This window comes from Pseudophryne corroboree, chromosome 5 (genome assembly GCF_028390025.1).
Source record: "Pseudophryne corroboree isolate aPseCor3 chromosome 5, aPseCor3.hap2, whole genome shotgun sequence".
Lineage (NCBI taxonomy): Eukaryota > Metazoa > Chordata > Amphibia > Anura > Myobatrachidae > Pseudophryne > Pseudophryne corroboree.
In genome coordinates, this window is record NC_086448.1 from 274,688,180 (window position 1) to 274,709,037 (window position 20,858).

Consider the following 20,858-nt stretch of genomic DNA (forward strand, 5'->3'; position numbering starts at 1 on the left):
ATTACCACTCCCCCCCCCATCTTCCAATCCTATCCCCTCCAGCTATACATTGCTGCTTTGATTATGGATTCTCGTCTGACCCTCTGCAAGCATGCTCACTGCACAGTTGCCATTTACAGTTCCCTGGGAAACATGTCCCACTGTGGATTGTGTGAGGAAGGAGCTCTGACCAGCAGGGAAGAGGAAGCAGGGGCAGTGCACTGTACCAATAGCCTGCATGGCTCCCGCACGGCATGATTCATCTGGTAGGTTTCTCCAGTTATGTCCCTGTGCTGCCGTGACCACCCCTGCAGTCCTGTTAGTGCGCTGCCATGTTGACGGTCTCAAACATCTCCAGCAACACCTGACCCTCCAGCCCTCCCTTGCTATTGCAGCTGCAACATTTCCCGCGATAGCGGCTGGTGGGTGCCGGGCCCCATAGAACCACCAGCATCTAAGCATCCACCTCACTTGTATCACCTTGCCACCGTTGCCAGAAATCCGGCGCTGATGCAGTGGTAGCAGCCAAGAGCAGGCCACAGATGTGTCGGTGGCGGTCCTGTGTATATATTTATGTATCCTGTCTATATCAAGATGGCGGTTGTCTAGGACAATGGCGCTTGTTCCGCTTTACACAGATATATCCGTCTTAGAAATTGATGAAGTCCAGTTCATATACACTGCTCAAAAAAATAAAGGGAACACTACAATAACACATCCTAGATCTTTATGACTGAAATATTCTTATTAAATACTTTGTTCTTTACATAGTTGAATGTGCTGACAACAAAATCACACAAAAATTATCAATGGAAATCAAATTTATTAACCCATGGAGGTCTGGATTTGGAGTCACACTCAAAATTAAAGTGGAAAAACACACTATAGGCTGATCCAACTTTGTTGTAATGTCCTTAAAACAAGTCAAAATGAGGCTCAGTAGTATTTGGTCCTAAATAAAAGTTAAGTTTTATTTTCCTTTTTGATCCAGTTGTTGTACATTTATTGCAGCACGTTTTGAGTGCCCCACCATAGGAGAGTTCTCGTTTACCTTTCTTAGGTATTTTTTCTGTAACAGTTTAGGTATATTGTCTGAAATAAATGATAAACAAAGGGAAGGGAGACATGCGCCTAATAGTGTAGTATGTTTAGCCCAAAGTGTAATATTCAGACAATAAGCCATAGGCTTTTATGCGCACCAAAAATATACTTGGAAGAAGGCGTATCACTACCAGCAATTGGGTGTTTCAGCAGACCTTCCAAACAGCCTGATATATACACACTCTCCAGCCCATATGCCCTCTGCCCACTCTTTAATGCATGTGCTCAGGGCATTGGCAGGAAGTTGACACCTCTTGGTCAGTGTTGCCAACTTTACTAGTTGAGAGGGCTGGAATAATTATTATAATAGGACTTTTTCTTCAGCAAGAATTGGTTCGTCCTTCTCCAGAGTTGTAGACTGCTTTGTGATTGCCGGAATAGTCTGACTCACCTGGTGCACTATTAACACACAGGAGGAAAATATTCCAAACCGTGAAGACTCCAAGCAAGGAGCCAACCCATTACCGTCAATCAGAGAGAGAGTCTACAAACAGTGAAAAGGACAAACCAATTCTTTCTGGAGAAAAAGTCCTATTATAAAAATAATTTCAACCCACTCAATCAATAAAGTTGGCAACAGTGACCATGAGGTGTCAACTCCCTGGCAGTTGCTGGTAGTGATACGCCTTTCTGCAAGTATATTTTTGGTACGCATAATAGCCTATGGCTTACTGACTGGATACTACACTTTGAGGTAAACACACTACACTATTAGGCACATGTATCTCTTCCCTTTGTTTTTTATATATATATATATATATATATATATATATATATACATATATATATATATATATATATATATATATATATATACAAAAAAAAAACATTTAGAGGGCGCTAATCTTTTTTTTGTTTGTAATACACATTAATTGGGAAATTTACCCGTAATGATAGTACCTTAAAAGCTCCTTAATACATAAGATCACCCAGACATATAGCTACACATTTAAATCTCATTGGAGTCGATTCAGTTCGGCAACTTATGAATAGCGCCGGGAATTAGCTCCCGACGCTATTCAATTCAGCTGCTAGTGACCCGCAATTGTCGGGAATTCTTCTCTCATCCCCGGGGGATGAGAGAAGAAACCCGACAAAAGTGCTGCCTCGCGGCCGGCGCGAGGCTGATTCTGTCGGGAATCAGCATCGCGCCGGGGAGTTAAGTCGGAGAATGCCCGTTCTCCCGACAATTCAACCTGTTTAGTCGGCGAGAACGGGCCATCGCCGACTTAACTGGAGCTGAATTGAATAGCGTCGGGAGCTAATACCCGGCGCTATTCATAAATTGCCGAATTGAATCGACCCCATTGAGGACGACCGCTGTAGATAGTCAGATTTCCAGCTGAATGTGTGAACATTGCACTTTTAACCCTATGCGTTTCATCCTACGGACTTCTTTAACAGACTGTTTATACATCAATTTGCAAATAGTCTGAAGCCGAATACAATCAAATGGTGGAGATAAACTTCCTATACACAGTGCTTATCCTCAAGGAGATCCAAATGTGCAGTAATTAATCTCCCGACATTCAATGTGGACATGTATATTGAATTTTTATTATAACAATTGTTATACTTCTTTTAAGAAGCTTTGTTCTTATGTCAAATAAATCCAGGATATTGATTTAAAGGGAATTGCTATACAGATGTGTCCTCTTACAAATTTGCTCTGTGCGCCACATAACGCGAGTGCAGTGTGACTCAGTAGCACTGAGCATCTTATTTTGCATTTTTCCTGCAAAAAAATGCACTGTAGTCGCAAAGTAATGCAATGAGATGCACAAGCAACTAATGCTGATTAAAATAATATGCAACATGCCTATATTCTGTGTGTGACTGTGACTGTATTTGCATACAAAATGCTATGCTACAGTGTTTTTCCTTGAAAACACTGTAACGTGGCATTTCGGACGCAGATACAGTTGCAATTACACACAGAATTTAGGCATGCTGCATATATTTTTAATCAGCAGGAACTGCTTGTGCGTCCTATTGTATTACTTTGAGTCTAAGATGCATCTTCACAAGAAAAAAAGCAAACAATAGATGCTGAGTGCTACCGAGTACCACCACGGTATGGCGCGACCTGAAGAGTTGTTTACTGTGACTTCAGCAAGGATGTAATAGGACACATCTGTATGTCTGGGTGATCTTATGTATTTAGAAGGTCTTAAGGTACTATCATTATGGGTACATTTCCCAATTAATGTGTATTACAAGCAAAAAGGATTAGCGCCCACTAACTCTGTCTTTTGGGTGTTGGGTGTGAGACTAACAGAGTGTCCTTTTGAATAGCGCATGATAAGGGCATTTGTTTTTCAGTCTTCTACACACACACACACACACACACACACACACACACACACACACACACACACACACACACATATATACAGTATATATACATATATATATATACACACACGGAAAAAAAGAAACTCCCTTTTGGCCGCGCTAACGTGTCAGGTTTACCTCTGCACCTTTTGGGTAACCCCCTGCCAGTCTGCTATTAGAGGCCAAATAGACAAGTAGATAATAACAGATACCCTAGATGCGCTAATATATTATTGTGACAGTATTACTGATTCGAGGTATACCTTTTGCAAATGGTCACTCAATGTTCCATAATGTAATAAAACAATCAGTAAACTAATATCAGATTAGATACCTGAAAATGTATTCCTGATATAAAAACAGAGTTACTAAAATATATTATTTAAAACATGATACAGATAATAGATGTCAGTCCACATACATAGTGACATTTCAACCTGCCAACCTGTCCAATTACAAAATGGTACGATGTCAGTCTATCACCTTGTGGGTGTGAGCACTTTAAGTAACGCTGTCACAGTAATATATAATTTTTTCTGCTGCGGGGTACACTGGGCTCCACAAGGATTAACATCGGGGTGTAGAGCACCAACAGGCTCAAAGCTTTGACCTTTTTCCCAAGATGCATAGCGCCGCCTCCTATATCACCCCGCCTCCATGCACAGGAGCTCAGTTTGTAAGTTGGTGCCTTGCAGTATGCAGGCACTTTACAGGTGGCTGCCTTAAGCAGCCTTTTTCAGAGTTATTTTACTAAGACTGAACAGTAATCTGTTTGAAGACTTCAAGGGCTGCTGCTGGCAAAGTCTCAGAGACTTTCCAGCGTGCAGCTCCATCACCCCCAGCGGCGCTGTACACTCCCGCGCCGGGGGTTGCCGGGTCACTGCAGGGGAGACGCAGGCTGGAGACGCAGGCTTCTTTCTAAATGCGAGTCACACACACGCCGCCGTCTTCCGGATCGCGGGGCCGCAGACAAGGGGGAGGTAAGGGGCTTCTGTGCCGCACTTTACCGTGATCCAGCACGGCCGTAGGAGGAGGGCCGCACGTGCGCTGGCGTGGACACGGATTACTGGCCTGATGTTCCACTAGCCACCAGGGTTATATTATGGGCACAGGTCAAGGGGGATGTTGTACCAAATTCCCCCCGCTTTATGTTTACTGCCCGCACACCTGGTGGCGATGCCAGCAGGGGGAGCAGGTCAGATCTGAGGCCCCTTCCCCCAGCCCCAGGGCGCCATTTCAGCATTGTTCCCACCCTGGAGCTGCTTGCCTCTCCCTCATTCCCGATCAGCAGCCATTACAGATAGAGCCTTGCTGTTCCTGGGATTGCTGGGGCAAATCCTCCTCTGTGGAACCGCCTGACTGCCAGTGCTGTGCTTCCTACAGGACACTTGAGTATTCTACCTGTCACTGGGACTGTGTTAGTTAAGAAAGAGTGCATACATTCAGGTTTGTGTGGTACAAACACCCTGTGATATACATCCAGTGCTTACTGCGATTGTTATATCTATAGTTATCACATATAGCCATACTGAGTATTACTTTGTATTGCTAGTCCAGTGCAGTTTATGGTACATAATTTCTGCATGGTACGCTTGTGACTGTATATGTGTGTGTGCATGTAGCTACTGCATGGTTGCCTAATTGCAGGGTATTTCACTCAGTGGGCTATTCCTATATTGCTATACCTGAGGGGGCCAAGTGTTTCAGGTTTTTCTCTGCAAATAATATAGGATTGTTTCACAAGATATACTAACGGGGTATTTTTACTTGTGATTTAAAGTGACCATATAATCTATATCTCTTGAACTCACTGTCTGTGCTACCTTAGGCACGCTTTACTGAAGAGTTATTGATAGGTATAGTGCTGCTCCACTTTGTACCTGGTTGCCCAATATTGTGCACATAGTTACGTCTGCTACACGTGGCAATGACGCTGGGGCTTCTCCCACACTGCGTGGTAGTGAGGCAGCAGACGTGATGGAGGAAAATATGGCAGCTGAAAGTTCTAGTTCAGGGGGATCCTTACCCCTCAGTGGGTCAGTAGCACCTGGGGCATCATAGGGCCGACCTTGGGCTACGTTTTCCACGCTGTTAAACACACTTGTAACTAAATTGGCACCGCCGTGGGACCACCTGTGCCGATGCAGAAGTTTATGGTCCCTGCTATTAATCCGCCATGGGCAGATCAAATCTCCACTCAGTTACAGCATTTGAACCGGTCACTGACTAAATCTACGTGTCACTCTCGCCCGCCTAAGACTGTCGTCTTCTAAACGGGCCATTACCTCCTCCCAATCCACTGCTATCCCAGACACTTCCTCTGAGGAGGATGGTACATATACTGATCCCACAGACACTGACACAGATGTTTCTGATGGGGAAGGGAAATCATTGGTGGATGTCAGGGATTTGATTGAAGTAATTAGGCTCATTCCTCAGGTGTCTGATGTTCCTGAGCCTGAGGCTGTCTCTAAAAAGCCGTATAGGTTTAAACGTAAGAAGGTGGTTAAACAAGTTTTACCTCATTCTCAACTCCTGGCTGACATACGTCAGGACTCATGGGATAATCCGGGAATGGAATACATACCGCATAAGAGACTGTTGGCTCGCTATCCTCTCTCTGCGGAGCTATGTAAAAAATTGGGAAACTCCTCCCCCTGTAGATTCTCATGTGGTGCGTATTTTAGTTTCCTCTGCTCTGCCAGTATCTACCGTCACCTCTCTGAAGGAACTGATGGATAGACGTGTGGAGGGTTGTTTGAAAGCAATTTACACCCTACCGTCGGCTGTGCATAGGCCAACCATTGCAACAACTTGGGCTGCTGAAGCTGTTGAGGAGTGGGCTCAGAAGCTAGAGGCGGAGCAGCCTTCCGACGCATCTGAGCATGCTCGACAATGTCTCTCGTATATTACCACTGTTTCTCTGTACCTTAAGAAGGCGGCATCCGATGCCGGGGTGCTGGCGGCCAAGCTACTATTACGTCCGTCTTGGCCAGACGTATCCTTTGGTTGAGATCCTGGTCGGTGGATATGGATTCCAAGAAAACCCTGGAGGTGCTTCCTTTCGTCCTCCAGGAAAAGCAAAAGGTCAGGCGTACCCAAATCAAACTCATGTTTCCAGACCTGCCAAGCCCAGACCGAAGCGTGCCTGGGCCGCCCGTCAGCCAGCTTCCAAAACTGACAAGCCTGCCGCATGATGGGGCGGGCCTCCCTCTGGGGGATCCCAGGGTGGAGTCCGACTTCTAGGTTTTGGCCAGGAATGGTTGATGACCACTTCAGTTACCTGGGTGAGGGAAGTCGTCGCTCGAGGATACGCCATACCTTTCAAGAATCGTCCCCCTTCATCAATTTAGCCTGACAGATGTGCCTCTGGCTTCGGCAAAAGCAACACTTGTGCCTCTGGCTCAGAGAGGCAAGGGGTACTATTCACTGCTGTTCCTAGTCCCGAAACCGAATGGGTCCTCGCGGCCCATTCTCAATCTGAAGTCCTTGAACAAGCATGTGCGGATCTTCATGTTTCGTATGGAAACACTGCACTCTATTCTGGCCATGGAGCCTGGGGACTATATGGTCTCCCTGGACATACAGGATGCCTACCTACATATTCCTATTACGGTATCTCATCAGCAGTACCTGAGGTTTGCGGTTGGCAACCTTCATTACCAATTTCGGGCATTACCCTTTGGTTTGACAACGGCTCCGCGAGTTTTCACCAAAGTTATGGCAGTCATGACGGCTACATCTTCCGTCAAGGGGTCAGGATCCTACCGTACTTGAATGATTTGTTGATCCTTGCGAATTCACCAGAACTTCTCCTGTGTCATCTCGATCTGACGGTCCAGTGCATGAAATCCCACGGGTGGCTGATCAACTGCTGCACGAGCAACCTAATTAACTATTCTTAGCAACGGGGAACGCGGTCCACCTGTGGCGTCCCCGTTGCTATGCACCCGGCGGCCCTGCACGCACGGCGTCCTGCATTGCCAGGGACCCGGCGGCTATCGTGCGCACGGCGTCCTGGCGTTGCTAGGCGCCGTGCGGGGGACAGGGAAGGAGAGAGGCGCGGCGGCCGTGACCGCTGCTTAGTCACGGCACGGCTGAAGACCGCCGCGCCTAACGGGTACCTGCTACTGCATTGGGATGGTTAACTAAACTGAGCTCCTGTGCATGGAGGCGGGATGATATAGGAGGCGGCGCTATGCATCTTGGGAAGAAGGTCAAAGCTTTGAGCCTGTTGGTGCCTCGGATCAAGATCCTACTCTACACCCCGATGTTAATCCTTGTGTAGCCCAGTGTACCTCGCAGAAAGATATATAACAACGGTAGGTTCTTACCATAAATCTCGTTATATATCCTCTGGATTAAAATACTTCCAGGTCTTCAGATTGCTGCCATTGATCAAGATCCTAAAGCTCACATAGGTAGTAATTCTAAAAACGAAGAAATCAAATAATGCCCTCTAGTGTAGTATATTATAGTAAGACTTTAAAGAAAGTGGTAGTTTCCAAGTATTTACCGTATGTACTTTAAAAAAAAAAGATATATGCCTAAGGTATGTATTTTATTATCCTCAAGATGATTCTTTAATATCCTCTTCATGGGCCAATATAAAGCAAAAAAAAGGTGCTCCTCAAAATCTTTTTTCCCTCCAATAGGTGACCTTTGTACTAAAGTGGCTTCCCCACCTAGGCATGCATAAGCCAAATCACCAACACCCAGTTTAAAGAGCAGCATTCCAGAGATTTTCTTGAGTTCTTACATATCAATTTTAATCTGCAGCATTTAGCCTTCAGCAAACTCTTATGGCTCCAAATGTAGAAAGATCAATACAATACATATAGTACAGTACATTTTTAACAAATCAGTTACACAAAAAAAATAAAATATGCCTACATTTAAATAAATTCAAGAGGTCTTATCTTAATATAGGGTCACACTTCCAAGTAGCAATCAGAGTGATGGAAAGGTACAACAAGAGAACAGCCCCAATGTGTTTCGTCCTTCTAATCTTTACTGGGCTTCATCAGGGGGAAGCCACTGTATCTATCTGTCTGTCTATCTGTCTATCTATCTATCTATCTATCTATCTATCTATCTATCTATCTATCTTACTAAAGGACGCACATTTTTAATTCCATAGAAACATATATCAGTGGTGCAAGGGGTTTATAATCTACAATATAGACTCACCAAATCCATCCATACTCTGAAAGAACCAGAATTACAGTAATTTTAGTAGTAATGAAGAAGTATTTATTGAGGAAACAGCCTGTGAACTTTATGTCGCTATGATGTATATTTCTAGGGACCTAGAGGATTACCTGGAGTACCTGGACAACGGGGTCAGCAAGGATTACCAGGACCTCAGGTTTGTAAATTATTATTGTGTTTTATTTTTACTTAAAATAAATGTATTTGTAAAACAAAAGCAAAATATCCATTTAAAAGGAATGAATAAAGCAATACTTAACCAACAGTGTAATTTAGAGTAGATCCATAAAGAAAGAGAAAATATAATGCAGATGCACACTCTATAGTACCAAGCACTGCTAATTAGAATAATTACAATAAACTCTCCAATCTAACATAAAGCAAAATTGAGGTGCTTGGCATGCTTTTTGTACAAAATATACCAGCCCAGGAACCAACGTCCAGGTGACCTCATCTCTGGTGGGTCCCTAACACTAAGTTTAAGTCTGGGGTGCAGGGCCCCACCAAGCCAGCAAAGGCCAGCCAACCCAGGGCAGGACACTAGTGAGAGGCTAAAGTGTTAGTAAGTCATAATAAGAAAGAAGCAAAAGCTACGTGTTAGAGACTGTTATATACTGTAGGTGAGAGGTATTAATTAAAATGCTAAAAAGTGTTGTATTGTAAAAAAAATATTTGAAAGTGTTAAAAAGTGGCAAATTAGGTATTATAATGTGCCACCCCAAAGCAGCCCGGCCACACCAACTCAGGTGGCCCTGCGCCCCAAACTTATCCCTAAAACTGACAAATTGTATACATTTGTAGGGACTTACCATCATTGGGGGTCATTCTGACTTGTTCGCACGCTGCGGTTCATCGCAGCAGGGCGAACGGGTCGGAACTGCGCATGCGCTGGAAGGCCGCATTGCGCAGGCATGTCATTGGCCGGGGACTGCTGTTGCCGAGCAGCGCTGCCGCATACAAAGAAAGAGGTCGCAGCGGCGACCGCAAGAAGATTGACAGGAGGAGCGCGTTTCGGGTCATCAACTCACTGTTTTCCGGCCGTGGAGATCCGAACGCAGGCGTGTCCAGGCATTTGGAGGGCGGATGTCTGACGTCAATTCCGGGACCTTCATCGCTGGACCCATTGCACTGGGTAAGTAACTGCAGGGCCAGTCTTGTTTTACACACAACTTTTTTAGCATAGCAGGGCTGCACAAGCGATCGCAGCCCTGCTATGCTAAAATACACTCCCCCTTAGGCGACGTCTAGTTGATCGCACGAGCAGCAAAAAGTTGCTACGTGCGATCAACTCGTAATGACCTCCATTGTGCCTTTCAATATGCAGTCTGTAAATGCTAGAGATCAATACTAGTTAAAAACACTCAGGGCAGGTGTGAGGGGTGCCAATTCAACCTGAAAGAGTCACAGCCTTCAATTGTACTATGCATGCAACATACAGTATTTTGGGGGGAATTAGACTGCACACCCTAATTAGAAATATAATGAGAGGTGCTATCATGCTGATTCTTGTAGAAAGAGAACATGTAATGCTGATCTACACTCTATAGTACCAAGCACTGCTAATCAGAATTAATTGCAATAAATGGCAAGGTCCAAGTCCCCCCCACACCTATAATCTAGAGTAATCTAAAGTTATTAACTAAATGTGTTTATCTGCTTGCTGAATGTCTCTAAAACCCAAACAGAATCAATTGTCCTCAGTAAAGCCCTAAACACTTAGGGCCAGATTCAGAGCCACACACATGCAACGCCGAAGTTTATGTAGTTGAGCAATTATTTGCAACTGCCCATGTGCAAACATTTTTTAAAACTCCTACTGTGCATGAGTTACCCAGAGTGGACACACAAAGGTGCTGATGTAATGGGGACAGATGGTGTCAGAAATATTGTGGAAGAGTAATGGGTTTTCCCTGGTGGGGACTGGGAGGTGGCTAGAATTGCACACAAAAAAGGTCCATTTAGTAGGTGTGGTATGAGAATGTCGAAGGCGTGTCCGTGCAAGCGGGTGCATTTACAGATGCACAGCGGCAAGCATAGGAGACCCTGGACAGAAGGAGAATTTGCACCTCCATGGGGCTCATGCAAGCTTCAATGGTGTGACCGATGGATGTACCAATCGGTATTACAGTTTGCGCGCATGCTAAACGTGGGAGCCTCACACCTTGCACATTCGACTGAACAGACATACACACACAAAGGTGTTCATCTTCATATGACGTATGGTTAACAGAAAAAGGCAAGCTGTTTCAATCAATGTATAACCAGGTGCTAATAAGGACAGGGCAAACCATTTTTCATTGAATAAGAAAAAAATCCTAAGGAAATCATTGACCAAATAAATAATCCTTATACCATCATAGTATCTCAATCTATTCTTCATGCATTCTAATTGGCTCCTCTCCCCCTCAACAGTTGTTCTACCCGTAAGCTTAAACTGGAAGCATATTTTAGATCTGAAGGAGTCAGTGTCTGAGACAATTGTAACTATTGCATTTTGTCTGAGGGCTCAATTTATGCCAGAAGGAGGGAAAATTAAGCAACAAACGGCCAACTTGCAGCCCCCAGAACACCACACATTGCGTCTGTCAGTAGCAGTGTCTGGAATATGTATATAATGAAATACTTATCAGTATTGAAATAATACCAGTTTAATATAATTTGGTTTGCTTATTTTGGTGTACAGCCGACATTCTCCTAGAGTCGCTTTCCTATCATAGCATTATAATTCAGCACCACAACTGTTATGTCAGAGGGACTAGAAAAAAAGCACCTACCACTAGGTTGTATACCTCTGTACCAGGCCTGTGGCAGATACAAAAATATTCCTCCTAGTGAGCAGCATGTGCGTAAAACACTACTTTACTGTATTGCCCAACATTAGACAACATTAGATAACTGATTCAACTTTTCTGCCCAATACAGACTTTTTTTAATGATTAAATAAAGAAAGGAAAACAATGGAACATGTTAAAGAAGATTTCTACCAATGTTTAGGTACATTGAGCCTGATTCTGAGTTGGGAGCAAAGCATAATGGTTGGAAAAACCATGTTACACTGCAAGTGGTTCAAATTTTAAGTATGCAGTGAGATTAAGATTTGAGAGGGATCTGTCCTTTCTGAAATCTAAATTGCAGTGTAAAAATCAAGCTGTACAGAAAATCAAGAAAATGCACGTGCACACTCTAAACATTAAGAACTCTGGTAATCAGAACAATTCTAATAAACTCTGCAATTCAACATAGAGTAAAATTAAGGTTCTTAGCATGATCTTTGGCCAAAAAACTATGGACACACCTGCCACGGCCTGGTGACCTCGTCAGATGGGTCATTAACATTCCTAAAGTTCAAGTCCAGAATACGGGACCCACCGGGCCAGCATAACCCAACTGCCCAAGGCATCATAGTAAGAATTAGCAGGATAAGCGTTAAAAAGTGAAACATTATTGAAGTAGCAGGTTAGGTGCTAAAAGTGTTACATAGGTGAGATGTAACAATTACTGTTAAAGTGTTTTATAGGTAAAAAGCAGTTTAAGTGCTAAAAAGTGTTACATTAAGTGTTACAATACTGATGCCCAGGAGCAGCCCAGCCATACCAGCCCAGGAGGCCCCACACCCGAACCCATTGCTAATATTAGCATATTCTAGAAATTTATCCAGGATTTCTAGAAAAAAAAGATGCACGTGTACTATGCAATCATTACTATTCAAAATTGAAATGCATTTTACTATTAAATATCAAATAAGCGTTTGTTAGCATAAATTTTGCCAGAAATATGTGCTTACCCGCCAACGTCCAGGTCCCCTCATTGGGTAAATCCCTTTCATTCTAGGGGTTGAATACTGGGACATGGGGCACCACCACAGCAGCCCAGTCAAAACCTCCCCAGGGCATCTCACAAATGAAAGATTGCAATGAAGTAATAGGTGAGTGAAAGCAGATACTCAGTGTTAGGAGTGTTACAAGAGTGGAAAATGTGTGAGAAAAGGTTACATAGCTAATAAATAAACAAAGAAAGTGATATAAAATATTAAAAGAAGTGTACCTGCATATAAAAACCACCCTGAGCAGGAGTTGTGTCAATGAGGTCCTGGAAGTACATTCGTGGTTCATACCACACTGTACCTCGGAAACATTTCCACATTTGTTCCCTGAGTAGTAGGAAGCAAGTGTCAATATAGCTCTCCCATGTGTCAAAGAAGTGTTCCGTAAAGTATTCTTTTTTCAGCGAAGCTTCGAGGAAATCCGTCCAAAAATCATGGAATATACTTTTTCTAGAAAAAGTGAGAATCGCGGGATGGTGGTCTGCAAACACAGTTGGAGGACACATTTCTTAGCCTCTGCAGATATCAATAATAATAATTGACATACCCCCAGTGCTACTGTCCCCAGGAAGGATGCAAAATATGGCCAATTCAGGTGTCAAAGGTAAGTATATGACCCAATGGCAAGTGACATATTTGAATCCAGATTCAGGGTATCACCAGGCACGTCTAAAAAACAATGCAGTAGGTCCGCCCTCAAAGACCCACACCTGGATCAGGAATATGTAACATTTTTGAACACTTTAATTGCTATTTCTCACCAATGTAACACTTATAGCACCTAAACTGCTACTTCTTATTAATGTAACACTTTTTAACACTTATACTGCTACTTTTTACTACTGTGATGATTTGGACCAATTGGGTTATGCTGGCCTGGGGGATCCTGTGTTCTGGACTTCAACCTTAGGAATGTTAGTGACCCTCCTGATGAGGTCACACCTAGCTATGGTAGGTGGGCCCATATTTTTTGTCCAAAATGTATGCTAAGAACCTCCATTTTACTGTATGTAGAATTGCAGAGTTTATTATAATTGTCCTGATTACCAGTGTTCGTAATCTTTAGGGTGTGCACATGCATTTTCATATTTCTCTGGTGGAAATCCCTATACAGGGAAAGGATCATTATGGGAATTGTTTGGGTTTATATACTGTAGAAGAGGAGGCAGGATTTTTTTTCCCCTTACAGTTCTTGGTAACTTACAAGGCAGCTAAACCTAAAATAATGGTCAGAAACATATATGCAAAAGTTTTAGGAACTTTTCTGAATTGAAGATATTTAAATAAGGTTTCACATCAAGGGATACATATTTAATTCTGCATCCTGTAACAGGCACCGTCACATGAGTAATGAGAATACCAGCAAGAGCCAACCTTAAATCTTTCATTGTCAGAAGTGCAAGATACACGGCCGGTGCAAGTGCTCTGCAACCAGCAGCAGAATCACAGCAGCAATCAGTGTCGGACTGGGGCATGAAGGGTCCATCGGGGAAATGCAGTGGGAGTAATGCAATAAGGGTGTGGCAAGCAATAGTGGAGGTGTGACCAACTACCACAGAGGCCTAGCTAACCATTAGAGAGTACATAGGCTGGGCCCCTTGCTAGCGCGTGCATCATAATGTACCAGATTAATAACAGTAATACACTTGAGAAAATACACCATAGTCCTGTGCAGTATAATATAAAATATGTATAGCATATACTTAAAGTGTACTAGGATAGAGTATGGAACCTAATTCCTAGAGGAGGAGGTGGGGCCACAGGCAGTGGGGCCCATCAGGGTTTCACCTGTTCCCCTATGGGTCAGCCTAACTCTGGCAGCAATACAGTCAGTGCCATTAGCAGTGTGTGGCCTAGTCAGCATCACTACTGGGAATATTTTTCAAAAGCTAAAAGCCCTGTTTCCAACAAGCAGCTAATCTTACTAACAATTATAGGTCACTAGGATGCCATTGTAATAATTTCAGATTATAATTCTAAAACATTTTGCAGTATTTATGTAGCATCTTTTAAAAGTAAAATAGTTTGATCCATGTCAGGGCTTGGAAACGTTTCCATATATATATATATTTGGGTGTTAAAAATTGTCTTTTTTAAACTGATCAAATTTAGTAGCCTTCTAAGTCAATACATTTGTAACCTGGAATTAAGTGTTACATTTGCGGCCAAGACATGAATTCATCTGGATATCCTTGGAAGGTACAAATCCTTATATGTCTTATAAAGTAAAATAGATCTGCTTATGAGGTATGGCAGTCCTGTAAGTTACACACTATGGGGGAGATTCAAATGTTTGAAAAATCGGTTGGGTGTCTGTTTTTTCCTGTCTATTAGATTGGAAAAAAACAGACTTCCAAATGACTTTTCAAACATTTGACTCTCCCCCTATTTGTTTGTTTTCTCTTCTGAACGCTGACTGTTCCATTGTCAATTAACCTAATTTCTTTAGACATTCCAGCTTTTCACGTTTTTGTACTTCTTAGATTGACTTCTTAAAACACACATTATTTCTGCTAACAACACAAGTGTAATTTAATCAACACAATATTAACCATAAGCAGGCATTAATGTGTATAACAGGTTGCTTTCCTCTCCATTCTGAGATTCTGTCTATTGTACATATTAATCTATTTTTTTTTTCATTGTAGGGAACGCCTGGTGCTATTGGTTCTCCTGGTCCTTCTGGCAATGTGGGGTCTAGAGGACCAAAGGTAGGTGATGAAAGAAAATATAAAAAGGTTTGTTTTTAGGGCGTTTGCACATGTAAAGTATACAGTAGCTTGAGCAGAAAACACATTCATCTTGCCTCACTGTACTGTCATTAAGTACCACACAACTTTTTTGCAGTGAAGAAAATAGATTGCAGTTGTGACATCTGCATTGTTTTCCTTTCACGTACAACATATTATTAGGCATTAGCAGAGGATCAAGTGTGTGTACGCATATATACTCTTGATAATGGCACAAGAAGGACCCTAACTGTGTTATATTCAGATATGGTGGGAATTCAATTGGCAATTGTTTTTATCAGGCAATTCAATTAATGCCCTTATTCTTCGCAGTATAAGTTTTCCCCCACTAACGTGCAAAAAACACAGGATATGTGATAAGTACCCTTATCCTTGAGGGGGTTTTTATGAACGAAGCTGCGAAAAAACAGCATTTAGCACTGTAATTTACCGTGGCTAATTGAATTCCCCCCATAATTGTTAAATTCCCCAGAAGCAGTGTTAGGAATAAATAGCTGCATCTTTTTGTTACAGGTTTGAACCTGCACTGAACCTTACACAAATTCTAATTAAAATTCTAATTAAAAGACAACAAGAGGGCGCACATAGTATAATAAAGTTACACAAGGGATTAAACATTGATAATGTGTGTACATCAAACAAATAATATGAAGCATATCATGAAACTCATGTGTTGTGTACAAATCCTCACATTCTCTTAATGAAGAATCATTAGCTTTGTGGAATTTGTAAATAAGTCACAAGTCACAGTGGGCTACGCTATTGTATTATTCTGCAGTTATCTATATATATATATATATATATATATATATATATAAATGCGAAAGCCCTCACTCACTCACTCACTCACTCACTCACTCACTCATCACTAATTCTCTTACTTCCCAAAATGTTAGGAAGATAAATTTAACATAGGTATTCTTCAGGTGGAAAATAGGAAATCAAAATTTGGATTGCACCTCCAGTGTGTAGAATTTAGTAAACTACAAAAATGTGAAATCACTCACTCACTCACTCACTTACTGACTCATCATTAATTCTCTTACTTCCCGATATGTTAGGAAGATGAAATTTAACATATGTATTCTTCAGATGGGAAATAGGAAAACTACCTAATTAGAACTTTAATTAAACTCCCCTAAGGGGATAAAAAGGGTGTTGACATTATGACGTCATTACCAGTGCGTGGCTTGCGTTGCGCGAACGATAACACCCAAACAGACAATCGGATCAAAATTTGGATGGCACCTCCATTTGGTAGAATTTAATAAACTACACAAATGCGAAAGCCCTCACTCACTCACTGACTCATCACTAATTCTCTTCCCGATATGTTAGGAAGATGAAATTTAACATACTGTAGGTATTCTGCTGGTGGGAAATAGGAAAATGACATAAATAGAATTTTAATAAACCTCCCCCAAGGGGTTAAAAAGGAGTTGACTTAATGAAATTATTACCGATGCGTGGATTGTGCTGCGTGAACGATAACGCCCAAATGTACAATCGGATCAAAATTTGGATTGCACTCCCAGTGTGTAGAATTTAATAAACTACAAAAAAGGTCCTGTCAGTTTTTACTCTATCTACTATGGTTGCTGGATTCATATTTACTTACAGAATGGCTCAAATTTACAGCTCTATAGATTTACCAAATATTTAACACTCATTTATATTTACAACTGTAAAAATCAGAAACTTCTGTGCGAAGGACAGGTAGAACAGCTAGTTTATTATAAAATAGCAAATCCAAAATAGAACTAAAAAACACGCAAGAAAGAACAGCGCTAGCACTTTTACACTAAAAAATTATTGATTTAATATCACATATTAAGATACATCTTATATATCCATACCATGTAAAAACAATTACCATATATATCAATTATACTCTATATCCTGCAGGATTATTTCCGCTTAATATACCGAGCCAGAGAAAACCGTTCCTCACTGATTATATGTATACGTATACAGTTGAATATTAAACTATATATTACTTCCTTATATGCTTTTAACAGTAACCTATAACCGCGTGAATGTTGTCACTCAATATAATTGTCCAGCTAGTGATTATATTTCCTCAGTTGTTATAATGAATAGTTGTCCGGTCAGTTTAACACACCTGGATTCTTTATGCAGGTTACAGTTTTTTTGGCAAACGCATACAGCCAACAAATTATGCTTTCCAGATAAATTTCCTCACACCACCAAGTTTTCAACCAGTGTGAGCTATACTTAATCTATTTCGTGGTTATGGCTTTTTGTAGAGAATATTAGCTGTGCATATGTTCAGCTTTGTGCACATCACATTAATACCTCTCCCGGCTGTCACTTCCATAAACAGCCTTATCCGGAGTCCACTGCCTGGTGGATAGCAGGTATAATCTCAGATGTTGTCCGCAAGTGCAGGTGTCTCTGGCCGGCCAGTAGTAGAATGAAGATATCTCACAAGACTCTTTCACAGTGCATCCAACAAACGCGTTTCCCCGCTTGAATATACAGCTCAGCGGCTTCCTCAGTGTCCAATAATAAACCTCCCCAAGGGGATAAAAAGGAGTTGACTTAATGAAATTATTACCGATGCGTGGATTGTGCTGTGTGAACGATAACGCCCAAATGTACAATCGGATCAAAATTTGGATTGCACTCCCAGTGTGTAGAATTTAATAAACTACAAAAAAGGTCCTGTCAGTTTTTACTCTATCTGCTATGGTTGCTGGATTCATATTTACTTACAGAATGGCTCAAATTTACAGCTCTATAGATTTACCAAATATTTAACACTCATTTATATTTACAACTGTAAAAATCAGAAACTTCTGTGCGAAGGACAGGTAGAACAGCTAGTTTATTATAAAATAGCAAATCCAAAATAGAACTGTTGACAAGATATCACAATAAAATGGCTTCTTTGTACTTCGAACTTCAGCATAAACAGGATGTAGCATTTGTCCATGAATATGTACACAGTAAAATCAGCAATCCATTCCAAATAGTCTTGGACCAAACGGCTATTCACCCTGCACGTTTCACCTCCAAGACGAAGGGTTCAGGAAAGACAATATGGAAACAGGGCACAATATCACATTGGTTAAAAAGAGAATATCAAGGGGTGCTCAGAATTAAAAAATAAAATAAAAACTCTCAGTATTAAATTACTACACTACAGTATGAATTTATTTATACAATTGAACAACTTTAAACAGTAGTAACACTGTTATAAGTGTACATATTTTTATATTGGAGTACAGTAGTCATAGCTTTGCGTGACTTTGTATTCTAATGGCGGTATTCAATTCTTTCCGCCCCCTTCCACATCCGTTCTGTTTCTGCTGACGAACATGGTATCATCAATTCATCTCGCTACCCCTGGGGTAGCAAGGTGCCCTAACCCTTTACACAGCTAAATCTGATAACTATGGACGTGATATGAGCGATCACAGGGACTACTTTAGAAAGAAGATTGGAAGTGATATATCATTTGCATACCACCCTAAAAATCTTATATGGTGGACAGGTAGCATATCATGGTGATATGGTGAAAGCGATCTGCACTAAAATTAATCTAGGCGGTGTAAAGTAAATACTTTTAGGGAATTGTTAATGTCAGACAGAGATAGCATTATCCTGCCCTTTGGCTCAAGGATTGAGATTATAGTCCAATTTAGCCACAAGGGCCAATAAGTATTGCCAGGAAATGACAACACACACACACACACACACACACACACACACACACACACACACACACACACACACACCAATAGCGGTCATCTGCTTACTTTCGCCAGAATGTCCAATAATAAACCAATCCGTTTCCATCAACTGATTGTTATGGTGCTGGCTGTCTGGTATCACTGCAGGTGCCTTATTGTATGTTTAGGACTAGTTGACAGCTTTTAAATACCATAAAAATAATTTTTCACATGCAGTACAAGTATATTAGTAGACTTGTGTATGTTTTGTTCTGTTGTACACAGGTGCTACATTTAAGTGTTTGATTGTCTGCTATAGACATACTTAGCAGACATCTCAACCTTTTTTTAAGTGTATTTGTTGGTTTACTAATATTATTGTTGATGCCTTTTGAATGTAGGGAGAACCAGGAGAGTCTGGGGAGAAAGGTGAGACAGGAATTCCAGGACGTAGAGGTTTTCCAGTACGTATTAATATGCACTATCCCTTTACTTCTTATCCATTTTCTGAAGTATTTGTCTAATGTGTTTTTTGTTTTGTTTTGTTTTTTTGTAAATGTTTATGTGCATACTGTGTAACATCATTTTTTTTTTTTAAGATGTCTAAATTGAAGTGTGCATTTTTTATACTGCACCAATACTTATGGCAATGATCAACTTTGCTAGGCCTCTGTGACATGAATGAGGCAGATTTTGTGCTTTGTGCCTCACTAGTCTGTCATTCCTACAGATTTTATAGTATTACGATCTTACTCAGATCCTGTGCGGAATCATCCTGTCTTATTTGTTCCTAATAAAGTAAAAGGCTGCATTTTCAAGACTATTGACTCAGCTAACAAACATGGGCACCTTGAAAGTAATCAGTGTGACTAGTTCCTGGAGAAATGAGTGAATTAGCAATTAGGCTCAATGACTGAGATATTAATCTACTTATGTGTATCGATTGCAGTAATATATTCTTTGTTGTTGTCAGGGCAATGATGGCGCTGATGGTTATGGCTCTCCAGGTATAAAGGGACAGAAGGTAAACATGTGTTATATAATCTACAATGTTATATATTATTATTATTATTATTATTATTGTATTATATTTATATATTTTTAACATGTGTTTCTGCCTAGCTTTCTGATGTTATCGTATTAGATGATTCTACAACTGATAGCTTGAAACTTAACTAAACACTAATGTTACATCTCTGCATTTTTGTTGAATCTCATCATTTTGTGTCATATAAAAGAGCTTGTTTTGTCCTCTCTATAAACTTCCCTATAAGTAGGCAGACAGCATAACCACTCCTGATTATCAATTAATCCAAACTAGATGGGAAAGTCTGAAGAATTGTGTTTAATTGTAGTAATGGTATTTGCAAAGTGAATTGGTTAACCTGGAATACAAACAAGCAATGGCATGAGATTGCAATATAAACTTGATATAATGCAAACATTAAAACATGCAATATGTACAGTACATGCTATGGCTATATATATATATATATATATATATATATAAATAACATGAAATACATACATGAGAATCTGCTACAGTATACATAATGCACTGACTTATCACACAAACATAACTAAATTCTGAACTGTCAGCAGATTTAATGGTGACACATACTGTAATTCAGAATTCTTACCATCATTGCTGTTACAAAGGGCAAAATAATGCTGTACTTGTTTGATTGAGTACATGAGGTAAAATGGTAGGTCTGTGCTATCGTATGCCTAGCGAGCATTGGGGAGCTTTGGTGAAGGTTCAGAGGACTAAGCTTATATCGGTCTGACCACTAGGTGGAGCTTACATAGATTAAGTGCATAATGTACAATATACATACATAAATGATTCAGAAGGCATTATCTATTCACATCCAGAAAAAAAAGTTACAATATACACTGCACCTATACAGATGGAGCTTCGCTCATCTAGGCTCCTTTGCTGCACCTAGGTGCGCCAAGGTTTAT

General features: G+C 41.0%; 1 protein-coding gene across 1 annotated transcript in view; it reads left to right on the forward strand.

Moving 5' to 3' along the window:
- LOC134927618 (collagen alpha-6(VI) chain-like) overlaps nt 1-20,858 on the forward strand; it is a 409,854-nt gene that overhangs the window by 238,527 nt on the left and 150,469 nt on the right. Inside the window, exons 25-28 of the mRNA XM_063922353.1 lie at nt 8,720-8,782; nt 15,097-15,159; nt 19,295-19,357; nt 19,867-19,917. Coding sequence (XP_063778423.1) covers nt 8,720-8,782; nt 15,097-15,159; nt 19,295-19,357; nt 19,867-19,917 — 240 coding nt within the window. The remainder of the gene's footprint in view (nt 1-8,719; nt 8,783-15,096; nt 15,160-19,294; nt 19,358-19,866; nt 19,918-20,858) is intronic.